The sequence below is a fragment of the Hippocampus comes genome, unplaced genomic scaffold (assembly GCF_001891065.2).
Source record: "Hippocampus comes isolate QL1 unplaced genomic scaffold, H_comes_QL1_v1.1 scaffold96, whole genome shotgun sequence".
Lineage (NCBI taxonomy): Eukaryota > Metazoa > Chordata > Actinopteri > Syngnathiformes > Syngnathidae > Hippocampus > Hippocampus comes.
Window position 1 is genome coordinate 1,425,439 of NW_017806074.1, and position 20,889 is coordinate 1,446,327.

General features: G+C 42.8%; 3 protein-coding genes and 1 long non-coding RNA gene across 9 annotated transcripts in view; all 4 read right to left on the reverse strand.

Annotated features, from left to right (window-relative positions):
- Positions 1-7,127, reverse strand: part of LOC109530666 (uncharacterized) — a 13,894-nt gene extending 6,767 nt beyond the window's left edge. The window contains exons 1-6 of one of the 4 annotated variants that reach the window (XM_019894556.1): positions 6,939-7,127; positions 5,506-5,597; positions 3,897-4,012; positions 2,620-2,850; positions 2,270-2,376; positions 768-874 (exon numbers count right to left, since the gene is read on the reverse strand). In XM_019894556.1, the coding sequence (XP_019750115.1) occupies positions 768-874; positions 2,270-2,376; positions 2,620-2,850; positions 3,897-4,012; positions 5,506-5,565 (621 nt within the window). In that variant the 5' untranslated portion in view covers positions 5,566-5,597; positions 6,939-7,127. The other 3 variants (XM_019894557.1, XM_019894558.1, XM_019894559.1) reach the window with 3 other exon arrangements.
- Positions 7,128-8,113: 986 nt separating this feature from the next.
- LOC109530669 (uncharacterized) lies at positions 8,114-9,433 on the reverse strand. Its single transcript, XR_002171047.1, has 3 exons — positions 9,301-9,433; positions 8,841-8,930; positions 8,114-8,538 (listed from the first exon to the last, which is right to left on the reverse strand). It is a non-coding gene; the product is annotated as an uncharacterized LOC109530669 (long non-coding RNA).
- A 933-nt stretch (positions 9,434-10,366) lies between these two features.
- On the reverse strand, positions 10,367-15,333 carry atp6ap2 (ATPase H+ transporting accessory protein 2). The gene is made up of 9 exons (XM_019894562.1): positions 15,205-15,333; positions 14,029-14,159; positions 13,339-13,467; positions 13,163-13,258; positions 12,376-12,513; positions 12,239-12,292; positions 11,757-11,906; positions 11,355-11,474; positions 10,367-10,998 (listed from the first exon to the last, which is right to left on the reverse strand). Exons 1-9 carry the CDS (start codon positions 15,278-15,280, stop codon positions 10,804-10,806), a joined length of 1,089 nt encoding a protein of 362 aa, XP_019750121.1. The 5' UTR covers positions 15,281-15,333; the 3' UTR covers positions 10,367-10,803.
- Positions 15,334-16,548: 1,215 nt separating this feature from the next.
- The window catches only part of bcor (BCL6 corepressor), a 42,592-nt gene continuing 38,251 nt past the window's right edge, over positions 16,549-20,889 (reverse strand). For 2 of the 3 annotated variants that reach the window (XM_019894482.1, XM_019894481.1), the window contains 3 exons: positions 19,302-19,379; positions 17,970-18,123; positions 16,549-17,426 (listed from right to left, as the gene is read on the reverse strand). In XM_019894482.1, coding sequence (XP_019750041.1) covers positions 17,072-17,426; positions 17,970-18,123; positions 19,302-19,379 — 587 coding nt within the window. In that variant the 3' untranslated portion in view covers positions 16,549-17,071. The remainder of the gene's footprint in view (positions 17,427-17,969; positions 18,124-19,301; positions 19,380-20,889) is intronic. The other variant, XM_019894483.1, reaches the window with a different exon arrangement.

Genomic DNA, 20,889 nt, shown 5'->3' on the forward strand with positions numbered 1-20,889 from the left:
TGTATGTGTGTGTGTGTGTGTGTGTGTGTGTGTGTGTGTGTGTGTGTGTGTGTGTGTGTGTGTGTGCGTGAGATCATTATATAGTGACATGTAAGCCAGATGTCACCACACCAACACCTGTTTGCAGTTGCCCAACCCATTTATTGTGTATACGAATCTTGCGGTGCATGGCAGTTTCCTCCTATTGATAAAGGTTTTCCTTCACTGTGTGTTTTGTTTGAGTCGTCAAGTAGACAGAGACTTGATGTCAACTACGCAACTGCCAACCTATAGAAAATCAATTCCATGACAATTTGCCCGAAAAGAGAAACAATGTACTGTACCTATGGATGAACTAGCCTTCATCTATTCTAATTTCAACTGTAGTCAACAAAGCAAATCTATAAAATCAGATGAATCAAAAATATCAACTCTGCATTCTATTTTGCAAACAAACAGAACATTGTCGATAGACTGACGTTTAGTGCAATTTACCGAAAAATTGAATTAAGTGGCTGGGGAGAGGAAAGTCTGGGCTTCCCTGCTTGTGCGGTTCCCCTCGCAACTCAAATCCCAGATAAGCAGAAGAAAATGGATGGATGCATAGACAACCACTAAATTGACACGGCTGCTTGCAGTCCAAATAGGAGAAGGCAATGTCAGGTAAATGCATGCAGACTATGCAACAGGTAGTCTTAGTCTACTCTAAAATGATTGGAAATTTTGTCAAATGCGCAGTATACCCAGTGGTTGCCATCATAAGGTTGGAATGTTTGGCGGCCACTCACCAGAAAATGTTTCTCTTGAGTCCCAATGTCCTTGATGGGAGTTGGGGAAAACTCATCAGCGTCTTCGGTATCGTCTGCGGGCTTCCAGCTCACTGACAAGCCGCAGTCTGTAGACCAAACACCACAAGTACTGACAACCTGATTGCCGCTAAGAACACTGTGTTGTCAAGAAAGTAGGACAGGAAAAATGCGCTACGTCATTGCAGATGTTTTTTGGCCAGGAAAAATAACGGCTTGGAGCATCGTTAAACCCTCACCGAACTTGTGATGGACTTGAACTAATAGCTCATCCGAGTGTTCTTTTAAAACTAATGAAGTATGATGCAATCAGGAGGTACTCATGTTTTGGGGGACTGCTGTTGATTTGAGGATTTGTTTATTATGTGACATGGATCACTTTTGTTGTTTTTTTTTGTTTGTTTGTTTGGGGGGTTTTTATAGGCCGAGGAGGACAGATTTGGAAGTGTGGATATGAATTTTGGTGATGATTGGTCAAGGTTTACAGACACTTGGAAAGGTGAAGCATTTTTACACCTGCACAGTCAGTGGTGACAGCCCTCTGCAGGAGCCTCATTGGCTGCAGTGAGACAGGAAAGTCCAGAGCCCCCGTGGAGTGACAATGATGTCCGCGTAATGAGCAAGAAGGCGTCTGACAGCTAAGCCCAAAGACCCACACGAACGTTAAAGGTAGCGCCGCAATTTAAGCAGGAAAGAGGCCACTACTTCACCATCCAAGTTTGAATCATTAAAATGTGTGCCGCAATTTACACTCATCTTGGATGGTCAATCCCAGTTTGTGCGAGGCGATTTTAACTCAAAAGGTTTCCTCACTTTCTCATCCTTCTGAAATGCACTGTATCCGGGTTGGGCCCTTCTTTTCGGGGCGGTGCTACACCAGGCTCAAAAGCATCTGTTAAGCTTATTTACCGAAGTGTTTAAAATCCGTACGGAAACAACGCACTGCAGTCATTTTCTTTGTCTCTTTGCTTCTCTCTCTTAAAGTGCCGCGCTAGATTCTTCAGGATGTACTGCTGCTGTGGTGTATGGCCCAATTTTCAACCCGTCAAAATGACGGACGGCCTAAAATTTTTCCCGTCAACTCTTAAAAAAAATCCGTCAATGATGGAAAATTGTCGGTTAATGTACCCTCTGCAGAAACAGAAATATAAACGATGTAAATGTTTATACAGTCTTGTTTAACTTAGATTTTGTGACAAAAGACAGGCTTTAATTTGTTATCATAAATCACCCCTCCTCCTCTCGAGTCCTCACAAATAAAATATGAAATTTCGGGTTTGCTTTGGGCTCGGGCCTGCAAATAAATTGGTCAGGCTCGGGCCGGGTCGGGCTTTAATACCCGTGGGCCGGGTCGGGTTGGGCTGGATTTTTTGGCCCGATCTTACCTCTACTCCACTCCCAATATACGGGTTAGCACAAAATCACTCATTTATTGATAATAGTGTTTCATAAGGTGCGAGTGTGTAACTGTCTGCGCTACTGACCGACCACTCTGTAGTCCTCCCCATTTTCCGCGACAAGGACTGTCTGATCCCTATCTTGGCTTTCTTCTCCATTGTCAACGTGATGTAACCTCTTCCTGAACCCCAACCTGCAGGGACATAAAAAGTGAGTAGGATTGAATTTGATCGTTTCAACCAAAAATGTGCCGCAAACGTCTGTCATCACAAAACGATTTGACAGCGTCTGAAAGGCTTACAAACATCACCAGAAGTTGCTGTACACTTAATACAGTAAACAGCTTATAGCAAAGCACGCAATTATGCAATTCTGATGACGATGATAAAGAATGACTTCCGCGTGCAATCCGGTGTATAACAAGGAACAATGCTACCTTTGTAGGGATGAAGGGGTGCGCTTCTGGACACATTTGGGCATTGCACTCTTGTTTATGACATTCCTGGGTGGCTTTTGGCCTTGACACTTGATGGCTTCTTTCTTGCATGGATTTCTCTCGCTCACCATTTGGGCTTGTTTGCTGCAAGCGCGAACTAGTCGCTTGTCCAAAAAAGCCTTGCCGACCTCAGTCTTTAACACATCAGTCAGCACCAGACAAAGCCTCCTCCTGCGAGACAAAAGAGAAGTATTATTCACCGACGTCTTTTATCTGGCAGTTTATACTAATTTATACTACCTTTTCAGAAGTCATAAGGGGATGCGAAGGGCAGAGAGGTAGGCCATCAGCTGACATGGATAAAGCATTTGGTGTTCGTAAGACTGACTAAGGGGCTATGCTGCTGCTTGAGTGCCAACTAGAACAATGGGAGACCAAATGATTGCTCCTGTACCATCTTTGTATTGTAAAATTTATAATTAATTGATCAAACCAATTTCCTCACAGAAATACCTCTAAATGTGGCCAAGAGGGGGAAAATAAGAGCTATATCTTAAAGGGTAAAGTAACAAAGGCAATATGATTTTGAGTCAGAAATAGGTCAACTCTAAAAATGCAGGAACAAAATAGGGACACAAAGACACACCAACTACTTAGGGAAGCCAAACAGGAAATAGATATGCAGTGGTGGAGCTTAGATTTACACAGCTTTTCATCAGTTGCGTAAGGCTCAATCAAGTCGTCTCGTGGCAAAAATTAGACATCCTCGAAAGCTCCTATCCCACTCAGTGGCGAACATTTGCAAATGTTCGTAAAGGTAACGAATGTTGCATTCTCATCAGGGTTCGTTCGAGGTTGCAAATGTTCACCAAACGCTCGCCAGACGTTTGTTAGACGTTCGCCTGGATTTTATTTTATTTTTTTGTCCCAAGGGATTTTTGAACATGTTGAAAAGTTCCTTGCCAAAGGAAAAACACTAAAACTTGTGACCGAAATGTCAGTATGAGAAAAATTCTTCCAATAAAAGTAAAAAAGATTTGTGTTTGCCTGTTTATGAGCTGTAAGGCCACTTTTGGGTTCATTTTTAGAAGTGTATCCGCAAATGTTTCACCCAATAAATCTGCTCAACTCATGAGCAACCAGCAGCGGTTTATATCACACAAATGGTATGCAATGGGTTGAATAGGTATTAGAAATAACAAACAAAGCACGTTTTTTTTTCTTCTTTGCATCTGGACGTGTTTGCTAAAACAAACATCTGCTCGGTGTTGACTTACCGGGTCATCCCCAATTTGACCATAGCAGCATGATTGTGATCAAATGCCTTGGATCCCCGTTTGAGCTTTAAATCCGATTTTTGGAGTTTGCAACCAGGAACTGCAGCCCAGGACACCTGTCCACAAAAAAAAAACAAAAAAAAACAATAATGATCTCTCGATAATGATCCAAGATTTGTCATGACAACCATATGACAACATTTGCTCTCTTATGACAAACCCGGTACCTGTCTTTCTAACTGTCCATACTCATTTTCACACAATTGTTTGTTACCATCCTTGCATATAATTAGAAAACCCCGGGCTATGTGGCACACTGTACACGAGGGAGTTTCATTACTTTTAAATTGTTTTTTTACTGTGCACCGAAATACATCGCTCATAGAAGCCGTGCCCCAATTAATCGATCAATATTTGTTGTCCATTTGCTGCATGTTAAAGGAAAAAAAAAACACTTTTTCTTCTCAAAAAGCACACTGAAGCACTGTGTTTCGCGTGGGCTTCTTTAACACTCACACACCACCTGCACAGCTGAGGGCGCTTCTATCAAACTTGCACTTAGTGACAAACTGAGCAGTAGTATGCCATTTGACTGTCGTTGCTAGACAGCCCTGGCCGGGGCGCTTGTGTTTTTTGGCGCCTAAAACGGGCAGTGTTTTTCACAGCCCCGTTTTGTTCAGCGGAAAGATCGGTGCTGTTGGACAGTCTGTGGCTGGATGGATGGATGGCTTGTGGAGCAGACGATGAGAAGAAAGAAGCGTCAGCGCAGGGCGCCGATGCGTATGTGAAAGTGGGAGTCGCGGCTTGAAATTGAAGCGGATTTACATGGGACAGGAGATGTGAGCCAATCTCTTTTTTCGTCAGTGGACGCGACAGCTTCTTGTTTGCTTTCAAAACTTAGCTTGTAGCAGACGTGTGCACATATTCAGCATGACGTCCCTGATCCACTGGTGAAAGGACACTTTGATTCTCTCCTCTTTCATCTATAACTGCTTCAAACAACAAAGAGTATGCAGAAAAGTGGTTAAGACTGAATGACTGTCTTATGTGTTTTGTGTTGTATTACTTTGTTATTATGTTATTATGACTTCAAGATGGCGCCGCGAGAGTGGCTGCCTTTACAGCAGCTCCTATACTTTTTGTTCTACTTTCTTCCTTTCATAACTTTGCTGCTGTAAATTGGGAATTTCTCCATTGTGAGACGAATAAAGGTTTTCTTATTCTTATTATTAAAAACCAACATGTCAATTGCCTTTCATGAGAGACAGAGCCCAGGATGCAAAACATAAATATCATACATTTTAGATTTACGGCTGAGATGATTTAACAATAACTTATATCAGGGGTGTCCAAACCATGGCGGCCATCCATTTCTCAGCGGCCCGTGACATGACCAATGAGTATAAAATACTAAAAATGGCATTTGACATGGGCCACAACATTAAGTTAAAAAAGGTGAATGTGGGCAGAGTGAGAATGGAGGGTGAACTGTAGAAGTAGTGTAGATAAATGGACTTTATAAATTCAATGTTTTTCAAATGATTGCAGAATAGGACAGTTCTGCCTTGAGAAAGTAGACTGGCAATGTCCATAGCTGAATCCCACTTACCACCTTATTCCTCTCAACTGTAAATGGAAGTGCCATTATGGCTTGCTGGGTGTCCATCATGACTGCCAAACGAGTAAGGCACAGCAGCAATACTAGGACACAGAAAACAACATGTCAGTGATGACAAGCCTGAGGGGGGAAAAGGGACCCAAGAAGCAAAGTGACAGTGACAACAGACTGCCATTACTCATGACGCTATTTTCATGTGATCCCGTCACACACGTTTGTTTGCACTTCTCTCAGAAAAAAATGGTTGGAAATGTGTTTTCTGGCTCTATTTTTAGATACAATGCACAGGGGAATTCCCTCTGTTCTGTTACCTTGTTTTTTTCAATGTGATAATTTTCATGCAGAGTTTCTATGTTTATCGCAGGCACAGTGTGATAATTCAATTTTGACCACACAAAAAGTGTTCTCATTGGCACAATTATATCATTCTATTCCACCTAATTTTGAGGGATTTGGGGACATGCTGACCAAGTTGCATCCAATTGGTACAATGCTGTAGAAAATGATACGGTGCCAGCTTTTAGCTTTTTTTTTAATCGCCGAACTGTGAATAGAGAGACGCAGGGAAGCAATCCATCAGCCAGCGATTGTGTGGGGAATCTCGGAGCCAAACAAACAACAGGCAGACGGGGGTCCCACTGCAGAGATGGCTTTTAAGGGAATCATAGGCGTCCTCTATGCTTCTCTCAACTCAAAATGCTTCTCTTTGCTCTTGTCCCAACACAGCCGCTGCTTCGCACATACACCATCACAGGCCATTCCATTGTTTTGAATTGGAAACAAGGGTGTTTTTTTGTTTTAACTCATTGTTTAGTCTTTAAAATGTGATACCTGGATTGATTCTTAACATGTTCACAAAATTTGAACAGTTTTGATCTCCTTTATTCAAACTCAAGCTATTTTAGGTGATAGTGGTCTTGTTGGGGTTGTGTTTGTCGCATACCTAAAAATTCGTCTCCCAAGCACAATTTAGGGAAACCATGCAGCAAGTTGCTTCCGACATTGAGTTGTTATCTTGTCGTATTGAAAAGGAAGCAATAATAGCTTCCACACACAAAAAAAGACAAACATTTAAGCATGTTGTTGTTTTCTTCAAATCAAGACAAAGGCGAAATGTTTAGAACTGACCTCGCGCGGACGTGATTGTATCTTGACCAGCTCATATAATGGGTTTGAGTTCCTCGCGTGACACCAATAACAATATGTTTACTGTTTGTTTAGTTTAACCACGCATCTTAGACTAAGATTATTTTAAAGTGGCCATTCGTGGGTGCGAAATGTGACATTGTTTTGGTCTTTTCGTCTCAGAAGCTACATTTCGAATGAAGATCGCAGTTAGCCACGCCAGGGCACAAAGCTAGCAGTGCAGCGAGCTCAGCTCACTCAAACAAAGATGCCCAAGACCGGAGAGAGCGAAATGTTACCATGTTCCGTCGTTTCGTTTTCGCTTTACGAGCTATTGGAGACGTGCAGATAGACTTCTGAGAGGGAGCACTTCACTCCACAGCAACGCGCAAAAATGATATATTTAGGCATTAGATGCACGGACTGAACGGCTATTCACACACAGAGAGGGCTCTCCAGTTCTGTATGGTCACATCCGGGTTACGTCGGAAACGACAACACGAAAAAAAAAACGATTTTCTATCAGCCATGTGCAGACCTCATCTGCGCACGCGTGAGAAACAAGCGTCAAAAAAGCTACCAAATAAGCGGTTTTGTATGACACAATAGGGGTGTGTGACACTGTACACTTGAAAGCTTGCAGGCATTGAATAAAAGGCTTTTAAGCCTTGAAGATGAAATGACAGGTGCACTCTGTGCCACGTTTAACCGCTGTGGAAAAAAAACCCATCATTGCAAAGCATCGTAAACCTCCGTTCATTCTTCACAATTTCCCAACAGAAAAAGATTAAGAATGACGAAAAGGATGGACTAAAATTGAAAATTGTACATTTTCTGAAAACATTTATATTGTCAATATCTTGAAAGCGAGCTATACCAGGGCTATAGCCCCATCAGAAATATGCGTAGTTCCAGTTAAGCCCACCCAGCATTTTATTTGATATTTTAAAATAATGTCCGTTCCAATATTTTTGCTCTCTTGAAGAACAAAAGGTGCTCTCTCCTGAGTTGTTTAACATATTGAAATGTAAATACCATTAAATAAAAGCTAAAATCCCCAGCTTTTGTCTCATATTCATCATTTGATCTGAAACTCAAATGTCTGCGGTAAAGAAACTGACTTTATATTTTTGACTGGACTAGACAAGTAAATTAAGATACATGTAGAACAAAATAAAACTTGTCAATCAAGGTAACACTGCACTTTAATCTCATATTTAATGATATTTATTCACAAATTTTCTGGGAGAAATAGTTTGACTGTTGACTTTGAGGAGCAATGTAGTGTCCATTTTGGCTCTGGTTACCCAATCGATAATTCTTTCCCTATGGAAAATTGACATGTGATCGAGGTGGCAAATCCAGGTCCAGAAAGTAGAAACCCTGCCACAGTTTTGCGTTCGTCGACCAAAGGAGCTCACATGCTGAAAAAGTCCCTGCATTTTTGCTGTACATCATGCAATGATACAGCGACTTAATTTCAAGCATTTATTGATATTATCATTGCAAAACACATCAGACCTGCTCAGCCTCTTTGAAGAGGTTTGTGAGTTGAGTCTTCATACGCTGCAGCAGACATTATCAACATTTTACAACAGGATTCAAATAAACGTTTTAAGAGGAGCACAGTGTGGTCATTATAAAATTTTCACTTAACAATATGCCATATTAGCATAAAATTGTTTTTAGCAGCAACTTATTATGCATCACTCCATCCATCCATCCATATTGAGGCTACTTATGAATGACCAGTGTAATTTGCGTTTTAACGTCAAGAGTCATATTTCTGCACAGTCAAAGGTGTTCTGGAGGCCACTTCCCCGCTGATGGCCTCATCATTTTCAGATGTCATTATGGCATCCGGTGGCTCTCTGAGCGCTCCCGCAGCTCTCTTTTCAGCTGAGTAGAACAGAAGGAAATAGAAACTCAAACACCTTCATTTTGAGTATGATGGACATGTTTCATGGCAAACGAGTTGATCCTCCAAAGTCAAACACAATCAGTTATTCTCTAACAATTTTGCTTTTGACGCAAGTGGCCTATTCGATGGAACACATCAGCGCGTCGCCATATTTGATATGGCCATCGAATTTGTCATAAAATTGGCAAATTATCATCGTAAAATTACAATTTGAGCAATAGATAGATAGATAGATAGATAGATAGATAGATAGATAGATAGATGACTGTGCACATCTTACCGATAGCACTACATGGCATCACAATGGGCTCTTCCACTTGCGTTCTCTTAGCAATGGCCGCCCGGATCTTCCTGACGGCGTATACGCTCGCTGTCATTTAAAACACTATTATTTGTCGTAGTACTATTATATTTCACATATTAAGGACACGTGTTTTTGTTACACCAGAGTCGTACCCGACCTTTAAGTGACAAGTCTTAGTTTCTAATTAAGTAAGAATCGTGTGACAACTTCCTAGGTCACATTGAAAACAACATTGATGGACAATATAAAATCATAACTTATACACTAGTATCATAGTGTGTACAATATTAATTAGACTGTCAAACACATCATGAGCGTTAAAAAAACAACGATGAATGGATATGTACGTCGAGACGTAGATTGGCTTGTTCACAACACTACGTCGTTAAATGGTAGGCTAAACTGAAGACACATGATTAAAACAACTCGAATGTACCTTTTATAATCAGTCAGACCATGTTTGCAGCTTCTACGTATTAGCTCTGTTTGAGTTTTTTCCGCCCTTCGCGAAGAGTAAACGAACAGCACTCCCGGAAATGTTGCACAAACTCACAACCAATTAAGGACGCTGGAAAACAATAAAGGCGGGACTTCAGGTGCCAGTTACACTCTAATTGGCTCAGAGATGACGCTATGTAAACGTAACTGAGTGACCCGAGAAATGGCCATCAATTGAGAGCTAGCAGCTCGTTATTTATTTCGTCGTGATAATACATTTTGACGTATGAATCTTATAAACGCCCATTGTAGTATGGTGCCTGTTTGTTTAGTTTCGTTTAACATTGTTTTTACTGTACTTTTTGCTCTGGAACTATATTCATTCAATACACGTTTTGCGACGCTATTTTTCTAAATTTTGGAGCGGACTCGGCGAATGTGTGCAGTAACGCACAGGAGCTTGTGCTCTGCATGCTTTGACCCTCATGTTGGCGGCGGCGCGGCGAATCAAAAGACGAAGGATCACGTATTCACTTCGGGCTAATACTGTATGTCCTTCAATGCCGGGCTACGGTGGACTGAGCCCCAAAAGTCGGTAGTATTGCTTTATGTGGTGCAGATCGGCAATGGTTTGTATTCAGACCTGTTGCGGAGCGCACCGAGACCACCTCAAAATTTGGGTCTACGTCCGGTTGTTTGATCCACAACAGGAGTCGCTTTTGTGGCTGAGTAAAAAGTCCGGACAAGCGTGAGTCCTGGTCCGTTTAAAGTGAACCGAACAACGTAGGTGTGAATGTAACCTAATTACGGCGTGCAATGAGTTTGTGCATTGGCTAAAGATTTATGTGACACACGAAGGCCCGTTACTGTCGTAATTATCGGTTTTCATTTGTTTTATAGTTATGGTTTGAAAGTGCTTTTCATCGAAATATCAACTATATTTGTGACATTGCTTCTGTTAGCGCAGATTAGTGAAAGACCACCATAAACCGAGGACCTCCTGTAGTCTACACATAAACGCGATGAGAGGAATGGTGTCAGTATCGTTAAAACACAAAATTAAACATTGTCTGATCCATAATTTATTCATTATTTTGCAAGTGTGTTTTACGGTTAACTTTCTTTGCACAATGCTTACAACAGTCACGGTATTATTTCAAGCAGAAAACACATTTTCAAACAATAATCTTTTCACATTGAAAACATCATTTTGTCATAGAGTTGCATTTGTATTTTCAATATATACACATATTTAACTTAACACATTTTCACAACAAATTCATGCATTCTTTCAAAACATGACCACACATTACAAAAACTCAGTGAGACGCTTTACCTATGAGGAATGATGTGTTGTAATGTTGATATTCGCTTTCAACTACCACAGCAGCATTGTAAACCAATTGCTGACTCACTGTTTAATTACACAAACACAAAGCACAAAACAATCACTAGCGAGATCCAAGGGGATGGATGAGTGGAGTCATCGAGGGTCAGGTTTTCAATCCATCCTGATCTTCTGGTTGGTCATCCTGTAGATGATGCTGTCATAGCCCGGGTCCATGTTCCATAGGTTGTAACTGACGGCAATTACTGCAAGCGCCAGCACAATCATCAGCCACAGTACAATGTTGAATACCACGGCATAGTTGAAGTTGTACTTGTAAGCCAAGTTGTACGGGCTTCCCGGGTTGCTCTGCAAAAAACAATTACTTTTTAACTTTGTAACTGTAGTACATTATGCATCTTTTAAGTACCATTACTTATAGTATTTGCGGAAACAAAAATGTAAAAAAAAATAAATGAATAAATTGATACAAATTATAGCCGCCTTCTTGATAAGTCCTTATGAAGTTTTTTTTTTATTCTTTATTTGTGGAGGCTTTTCAACGTAAACTTGTTTTAAATTATACTAATACTGCGTTAAGTCCAAGTCTAAAAATGCATTTGAACAAATAAATGCCCCTTCCTCAATAAATGCCTTACCCGTAACAGACGCCTGGCACTTTCTGCCTAGGAGATAAATGTGTTCCGCACACAATATGGACTTACGATCTGTTTCGATTCCAAAATGGAGCGGGATTTCCTGGTGAGAGGAGCCTCAAAGTTTTTCACTGTCACGACCTCCACCACGGCACTGTTGCCATAAAGATTGTACACGTCCTCTCCAAACTACAAAACGGGGGAATGCAAAAATTGTGATGCAGTCTGAAGCAATGATTTGGAAGTGTCCTCCCTTCGCTTCTTTACCTTCTGCAGGACGGAGGAGAGAAGAGCGATAGCATCGCGATGCTGAGGAGAGTCTTGTCCGTAGACACGGCTCAGTTCCTCCAGGCCCGACAGCTCCAGGGAGTAAACGTCTGGAGAGTGGTCCTTGGCCAGATGCCTGTGTCTCTGCAGCTGTAACAAAGTCACATCATGAAGACAGAGGAATGTTAGGAGAAAAAATTTTACCTTCTGCAGGACGGAGGAGAGAAGAGCGATAGCATCGCGATGCTGAGGAGAGTCTTGTCCGTAGACACGGCTCAGTTCCTCCAGGCCCGACAGCTCCAGGGAGTAAACGTCTGGAGAGTGGTCCTTGGCCAGATGCCTGTGTCTCTGCAGCTGTAACAAAGTCACATCATGAAGACAGAGGAATGTTAGGAGAAAAAAATAGGTCTGAACGATTAATGGCATTTGCAATATTATTGTGGTTTGAATTTTTTTCCCCCTACCACAAAGACTGTGATTTGATGGCCAAGTACAAGAAAAGGGTTTACTTTGATTGACCTGTCTCTGATATTTGAGCATACATCCGCGCAGATGATAGTGTGAGGCTCCTCGAGCCATGACAAATTAAAAGTCATTCTTGCAAAGTTGTTAAAATTCAATTAAAACTCATCCTTGCAAAGGAATAAAAACATAGTGGGAAATGTAGTGCAGGAGTGACAACTTACTAGAGCTGTGATATCATACAGAACTTGGATCTCAGAGAGGAACAGCAAATCAGCCTGCAGACATTGACAGGTGCAAGGTTAGACAAAATGTACAGTGGGTATGATTTTAGTCGAACAGTCATGATAATGTCAGTGACCTCTGCATTCCTGCTGAGGGACTTGAGTGGCAGGGTGGCCAGCACGGAGCCATCTTGGAACAGGCGGCCTCGGATCTGCTGCAAGGTAACCGGCAGATCCTCAAACACGGCGTTGGCTTTGCCCAGCATGTACAGCCTCTAATGGAAGACACAAAAGAATAGAATAATAAAAAGGATCCTTTTTTCTTTTTTTTTTTTGGCAGCAAAGCATATACATCCCGATTGGGAATTACATCATCGTCATCATTGTTATGCCACCACAGAAGGATACCAGTGATGTTAAAACTTTGAAGGCAACCACAGGACAGGAAATGTAACATGTAAGTGAAAAATTATTTTTTGTCTTGGATGCTCACCAACATGTTTTGCTGCTCAGCAGTTTTGTGCCATCTTTGAATAGGAATTTTTGTGCAGGAGAGCCTGTTGCACGGGGCGAAAAATAAATACTAATAACTTTTGTTTGCTTCAAAACCTTTATAGTGGCGGGAATATTTTATATACATTTGAGCATTAAAATATGAAGATACAGTACTGTTATGTACAATGGTTCAACAAAAAACAAACATGTACATATTTTGTCCTGATTTAAAATGGCATCTGGTTTGGAAATTTGTAGTCCGATGTGGCTACCTAGTAGTGCTGAAACAATTGTGGCCCCTTTCAATGTTTGTGTTGCCCATTCCTGCTCAGGACGCTCACTGAGCTGAAGATTCCCAAAAATTGTTGAACAACAACATTAGCTTAAAGTCCAAGTTGAAGTTTGATGGTCTTATGACTATTTTTTTACCTCTTCACTTGGTGCGAGCTGCAGCACAACAGGTGTGTCCTCTGCGAACAGGGAGTGCACCGTCTCTGCGACACTATCCAGAGTGAAGGGCACTGGCTGGGGAAAAAAATAAGGAAAACCTCACTACAACCTATCAGAGGTCCATTTTTTTTAAATCCAGGTCCAGGACGACTCACATTCTCCAAGGGATAGGAGGCCACACTCTGAGGAAAGTCAAGGTCATCGGCTCCTCGGACCACTACCAGAACATTCGCGCGGGGACGCTGGAATAGGGGACCAGCCTCCAAGCCGGGCCAAGAAAGATCCTGGATGGATTTAAGACACACTGTTACCAAAAGGCTCATTTAGCAATGCCTATGGAAAATGCAGTACACAACCTTTCTAAGTGCTTCAGTATCATGACAGTTGGAGATAATGACCAGCAGTCAGCGGAGGAGTGTTGTTCTTATTAAGACATGAGTCTCTGCTTAACCATGTTTAGTAGTTTTACTACTGGAGTACTGATTGACCGGCATTTTACATCACATTGGGGACACTGTTACCAAAAGGCTCATTGAGCAATGCCTATGGAAAATGCAGTATACAACCTTATTAAGACATGAGTATCTCTGCTCAACCATGTTTAGCAGTTTTACTACTAGAGTACTGATTGACCGGCATTTTACATCACATTGGGGGTTGATTTAACGTTATTTTATATGTTTACACTTCAAGTAGCATGGTGACATACTTATTTAAATACGGCTGAGTCACAGCCATGAGGTTCGGGGTCCCAATATCAGGAGTTAGCATATTTCTTAAAACATTGTAGCGTAGAGTCATTTAAGGTTTTAAAATGGTGGCAGATCTTCGACTGGTTGAAGTACCTCTTGAACAGAGAAGCCCATGGTTAGGGCCACCAGGTCGGGAATCTTTTCGCCGGAGATGGGCCACTTTCCTTTCTGGAAGGAGACAAACTCTGGAGCTTGCAGCACTGTCAAACTATCCCCACGGACATCTGCACGACAGAGAAGAAATAAAGCATGTAATAAAAGTCACTAAATGTAAGAAAAGATCATGTAATGCGTAATTTTAAAGGGCACACAGAAAATTGACTTTTTAATTGTTTGACCACAAATAGTTGGATAAATGGAGTGTTTAATAAACTGTGGGCCTAATTTAAATACCCGTCCTACATTAAGTTTCTCCGCATGATCTCCTTGGCTGGGGATAGATGCAGAACCATTTTCAGGTGACAATGACACAAAACTGCCTGAAACACTATCACAAGCTACATACAAAGAGTGAAGTGCTGAATTCACAAGTGAAAGCGCTATTTATTTTCTTATTTATTATACTTCTTAAAACAGGCTCATTTCAAGACAAGTAAGAGGGTGCGTGAAGTGAGATATAATTCTTGATCCTTGGTGTATTAATGCAATTGGGAACTGTTTTAATTTGTGAAGAAAATGCATGTCTCCTTTGAAACAAAATGGCTTAATATGAAATATCTAGCAAAGGTCAAATCAAAATTCATCATTATTTTGCATTGTTTGTAAGTACACCAGCCAAAAACTCGTGACGGAAAGACCGCGAGGAACTTCCCTGTTCCGTCCGTGACCTGTCACATGACTGACAATACATATAGCAACTACTGTAGAGCACAAATAAACATCTTATCCTGGGTGCATTTTGGCCTATGAAAACAACGACGAGTCGCACTTTAGAGGGGTTGACAAAAATACATTTTGACTACGCTTATACGCTTTTTGTCATAATTCAATGTTCCCCATTAGCAACGTTTAGTAGCTGATGAAGCGAATAAAAACCTGCCAGGTAAAATAGATGTATACAAAATAGAAAATGGGGGGGAAAAACGCGTTGACGCTTCACATCAATCGGAATTGAAAATGAATGAACATATCGACGACGCTATCATGCCTAGCTGGTTAGCTGACTGATCTGCTAACACTTTGACACCACGATTCGGTAATGCTACACACCAAAGTAAGAACATATCAGTTTAAAATAACCGATTGCGTCTGTAATTTTATAACTAATACCAGTCGTGCAGAGGAAAAGGAGGGCGAACACGGCGAAGGGCAAAGCCTCCATCCCCAGACAGGTAATCCGCGACATATTCTGTCCCCGTCTCTGTGCTTCCTTCCAGCAGAGATCACATGATCCCACACGTCACACCCGATCACGTGGTACTGAAATTCAAAAGACGCATGCGCACCAACAGTATCTTTCGACAAGGGACGCAATTAAGATACTGTACTGTTGGCCGAGTTCTCCAGTTTACTGTATTTTATCTGTTTTATATATCTATATCGACCAATATTTAATATTTGTGTCGTGATACACTTTTCAGTCATATCGCGCAGCCCTAATAATTATTTAATTAACAGCTAACGATTGAAGAAAATTTGAAATAATTTAAGTTAGAAGTATGGATCAAACTGGTAAGCGCTTCACGTTAATCAGTAGCCAAGAAGTAGCTATCAGTTCCAAAAAGGCAGGAGACGACTGAACTATAAAATACTGGTCTTGGGATATTTTGACGACAGCATCACAGACACCGAAGTCACTTATGTGCTATATTTTCGTGCTGTAAAACTTAAGGTGCAATAACACTTACACGACGTTGCGGTTTTCACTTCATGCTTTTTGTGAAAAGCACTTGCATTACATTGTACACTGCTTCTGGAACAAGTTAGTAATGTCAGCCCTGTGGGATGAGTTAAGTCCCTTGAAAATGTGAAATGTAAAATTATCCTTGGAACATGTGAATGCAACGGTCGAGACAGTCATTTCATTTGTTCACTTCGTTCGATTTGTAATTTAAAATGAATATATTAACTAGGATGATAGACAATATAACTAATTCCATTTCATGTATTCATGGGAGTTTTTGACATGCTAGCAACAGTACAAATACAATACAGTGGTCCACTCGAGTGTATTTGTATCGTGTAATTACCAATTACGACATTTGGTGGCGCTGTAGGTCTGCACTAAATTGCTTGTTGTCGGCTGGTCCGTGCAAATACAAAGTGTAGCTCGCGACAATACAAATGTATTCCTAAAGATGGCAATGTAGGATTGTGTCGTCGCGGACAATTTGGCTAAACGGTTTAATTTGACATTGACACCCAATTCATTTAGTTCCATTTAGTACCTCAAACGCTCAACGTAACCTCACAATTCAAGGACCAGCACGCGTATTTCATCTTGCAGTTTGGATATTTATTTTTTTTAAAGCAACTTCTTTTTGTAAAATATAAATACAAATTAGGAGATATTTTAATTACAAAGTTAAAACAAAACAAAATGAACACCCAAAAAGTTTGATTTACTGCAGTAGCCTCACTGTTAGATATATACACAAGCTCTTTGCCAAAGGGTGAAGATCAGTATTACAATAGAACTTTATTATACAATCAACGCTGTAGCTTTGTGTGTTAAATTACAGACTGGACAGGAAGCACAATTTGAACATAACAAAATGAAAAAAAAGATACAACAAAAAGAATTGTACATCATGTGCTCCCTGTGAACTCAAATAGCACATTCAATAGCACACATGCACAATGTGCTGCGCTCACGCGGCGTCTGGTTATCCGAAAGAAGAAAAAAACAATTATGTACACTCACACACACACACACACACACACACACACAGACACACACACACACATATGTATATGTACATACATATATTTATTTATATCTATTTGTACATATATTAATTTATAAAAAATACAACCATCAGTTATTGAAAGTCAAACGTATGGCTAAGCTAACACGGGCCGGGTCAGCTAGCAGGTCCACAACAGTCTATGTACAGTGCCGGGTGGGGAACTCCAGGCAGGATATCAACTCCCGATGGACCGGAAAGCCAACCACAGCCCGAGAGGGTGAAGAAGGTCAGTGCTTGTTGTGAGCCGGGTTAAAGATAAGGCCCACCTGCCCGGCCGCCTTGATCCTGTCCTTCAGTTTGTCCCTGGCCTGTTCCCAGCGGTCATCCAGGCACTCCAGCGTGGAGCCCAGTAGGGCAGCCAATTCAGCGCTGTCCTCCACCAGGTCCAGCAATTCCTTGCTGTCCGGCTGGAAGCCCTCCAGCTCCTCGGGGCAGGAGAAGAGCTGCGACAGTGAGGCCTGCCGGTAGAACTCGGCCTCGGATACCGTCACCACCTCCATGTGGGGGAAGGCCTGCCTGAAGCCGCGGGCCGACATGCGCAAACGGCGGAGCACATCGGACAAGAGTAGCCAGTTCCTAGGCCTGAGAGGGAGGTAAGAAAGAGAACATTTATCACGGATGAGAAATAACAACTTGTGTCTAACAAACAAACTACTCCTTAATACTCACAGGTAAAAATAACATTAAAAAGTCCATTGTGAAAAACTTTACACTTTCACTCTTCTTAAACAACCTTGGAGGCTAATCACTGGTTATGCGTGTAATGATAAACACAATCAGGGTGACATCACAACCAATCCAAGTGCTGCGTATAATGATCGACGGCCCAATGTCTGCATGAACAGTGTCTCATCAGCTGACCAGTGGCCGTATTACTTGTGGAGAAAGTCGCAACTCGAACAGGTATTCGTGTCACAGCGCAAACAATGTGTGCCAACTGTTATAAATTTCTGATTGGAAACTTTTGTGCAGATAGTCAAATAGTGAAGATGTCCCAAAAAAAAAAAAGACATCTTCTCACGATGAGGTAAAAGTGCATTGTATCGTGCGCGCCAAATTGTGCTTCTGTGTGACGGCAAAAAGTACTGCATTATTCCCAACACTTAGGAATGGCGGGACGCTCACCCCTGAGAGACGGACACCTGGATGTTGTAGCAGGGCAGCAGGGGCCGGTCGGAGAACTCAAACTCAAACACCTCCCTCTTGTCGTCCTCATCGTTGTCGTCAGGACCCGGCGGATCAGCCAGGATGTCGTAGGCTCCGCCCTCCTCGGCAGACTCTGAAAGGCGCAAAATGAACGTGAGCTGTCGTCTTGGAACATACTCTTCCATACAAAGTGTCTGAATCACGCTGACTTTTACAGGCAGTGGGACAGGGTCTTCAGTTACACCTGTGATACCACTGCCGAAGATGGAAACTTGTCAGGTTGACTTATAATTACCCAAAAATCTCACAAGATGGCACCAAAGCACTACTCTTTTTTTTTTTTTGATATTCATATCACTTTTTTCAGACTGATACCAGGACAAGTAATCACTCTTGAGTACTCTCCGATACAGAGTACTCATATCTCTAGCACGTTTGACAAATAAAATTTCATATGAACTATGATCAAAATTCGTGAAAACAAAACCTTTCTTTGTGACACAGCTGATGATTTTCGTCAAGCTGCCACAGTACGCGCCAGCTATTGCAGAAGAGGTCAATCAATTTCAGATTTTTTTGCCTTCAGTACCTGTGGCTGGTATTGGCAGCCTCCACGAGTACCCGATACCTCAAAATAAGGCCAGCGTAGGCTCGAGACCGATACCTGGTATTGGTACTCGCTCATTCCTAACTTTTTTATTAGACATGACTGAGGCCTGTCTAGTCCAGGCCCAAGTTCCCTGACATCAAGCTGCCACAAGATGGCACCAAATCAGTACATTATTATTAGACAAGGTTTTGCCGCCATTTTGTGGCAACTTGTGGCATTTTTCAAAAAGAGCACAAAAGCAGTGAAGAGGCAATGTTTTTTTTTTTTAAATCACTCAGGGAGGATGGATTAAGAAAAAAAATGCAAATATGTGAATTTGTGACTAGGGACTCAGGAAAATACGGGGGAACATTGTAGACAGAAAAGCAACACAACTGAATGATGTCGCCTTTGAAGGCAGCGTCCATGATTTATGTTACACCTTTGATCCTGCCTCCAAAAACAGAAAACCTTTGGGTCGATTTGGTCCACCACATTGGTGTGTTTGCTGTCTATATAGAACCTCAACAGATAAACACCAGCATTTCATAGGCAGTGTGAAAGGGGCTTCTGTTACCGCCCTCATATTAGTTCCCAAGGCAGAAAATTGTTGGATCGGCCTCCCCAATTCCCGCGTCAGTGCGAAACAGCGACATTAGAAAAAGCGTGAAAAAATGGTCTTCTATAGGCATCTGAAAGGGATCGTTGTGATCAGAACTCACCACATACAGCGCTGCCGTAGAATTCCCAATAAACTCCGGGGTCGTCATCTGCGCGGCCCTGAAGGTCAGCAAAATAATCTATGGAGAGAGGAGAGGAGCATGTGACTCACCAGCCGGAGCCCAGAGGGACAGGCAACGAGGCAAACAATTGCCCTTGGAGACAAGAGCGGCGAATGGATAAACGGCAGTAAAAGAGGAGGAGGAGGAGGGAAGAGAGGACGTGTTAGGGGAGTGTGGAGTGGTGGAGCAGGGGTGGGTGGGGAAGAGGGGGGCTAATGGTCAGGGGCCAGCAGCTTCACCACGGGGGAGGGAGCGACTGTCTCTGCTGGGTTAAAGCTGGCTCAGTTCAGAGCAGGGCTGCAGACGGCTGCCAGGAACAAGAACCACACACAGTTTTGCTGGTGCGTGCGCGTGCACGCACACACACACGCGGCGAGAGAGCTGGATAAGCACACGCGGCGAGAGCAAAGTGTGTGTTCAGCACATACACGCAAATGCACGCACGTACACACAGTCGGCGAATCAGAGCCGGGCTTTGTGCCAGCGCTGAGGCGTGGGGCGTCTGGCGTGTGTTTGGAGGGATTAACGGCCTCCAGATGAGTGGGACCAGGTGGAGGGAGGGCGGCCATCGCTCTCTCTCACTCCCTCTCGCTCGCTCTCTCGCTCTCACTCACTCCCTCGCTCTACCGCGAGGCATCGATCTACGTGTCCACACTCTTATCAAAGTTCAACACCACCTTTTTGCAGCCGCCTCCATTTAGAGAGGGCTTACGAACCCGTGGCCTGTGGACCTCATACGGCCCTGTGAGAGCATTTGATCCATTTATAAAAAGCGCCAAACCGTTCAGCCCAAACATGCTCAGAAACGTATAAATGATAAACATATGTGCCATCGTTGCATCATATTTTATCATACATTTTATTTATTTTGGCAGCTGAGAGGAAAAAGGTTCCCCCACCTTGAGATGAACCGCACAGCTTCACGTTTTCGCTTCTGCGTTCACCCTGATTTAATCAGTTTGAACGAGTCCAATCTGACATTATGCCTCAGCAACAGCCGAGTCCCATTCTCCCCATCTCAAGTTACCTGGGAGAGGCGCACACGGGCCCTAACACGCACTTTAAAAGCAAAGTCTCCGGGCCGGAGCGAAGCCCATTTCCTCACGTACGCTGAGCAAACACAGTTGGCGTTGCTAAGTAACCAGATAGAGGAGCTCAGAGGCAACAGCACACACTCCTGCGGGCTCAAACTCCCTTGTCTAACAGGTGGTCGAGGGAGGGGGGGAGGGGGGGCATCTCAAGTTACCTGGGAGAGGCGCACACGGGCCCTAACACGCACTTTAAAAGCAAAGTCTCCGGGCCGGAGCGAAGCCCATTTCCTCACGTACGCTGAGCAAACACAGTTGGCGTTGCTAAGTAACCAGATAGAGGAGCTCAGAGGCAACAGCACACACTCCTGCGGGCTCAAACTCCCTTGTCTAACAGGTGGTCGAGGGAGGGGGGGAGGGGGGGCGCCGCCAGAGGGAAGAGATGGGCTGACAGCGGCTGACACGTCTGCTGACGGCCGGCGGCGAGGGGGGGGGGGGAA

Coding starts and splice junctions, on each gene's coding strand:
- atp6ap2 (XM_019894562.1), bottom strand. CDS start 15,280: ATGTCGCGGATTACCTGTCTGGGGATGGAGGCTTTGCCCTTCGCCGTG. Junction 13,259..13,338: donor CCTCCTATCCCTTGGAGAAT/GTGAGTCGTCCT, acceptor TTTTTTCCCCAG/CCAGTGCCCTTCACTCTGGA. Junction 10,999..11,354: donor TTTTGGAATCGAAACAGATC/GTAAGTCCATAT, acceptor TGTTTTTTGCAG/AGCAACCCGGGAAGCCCGTA.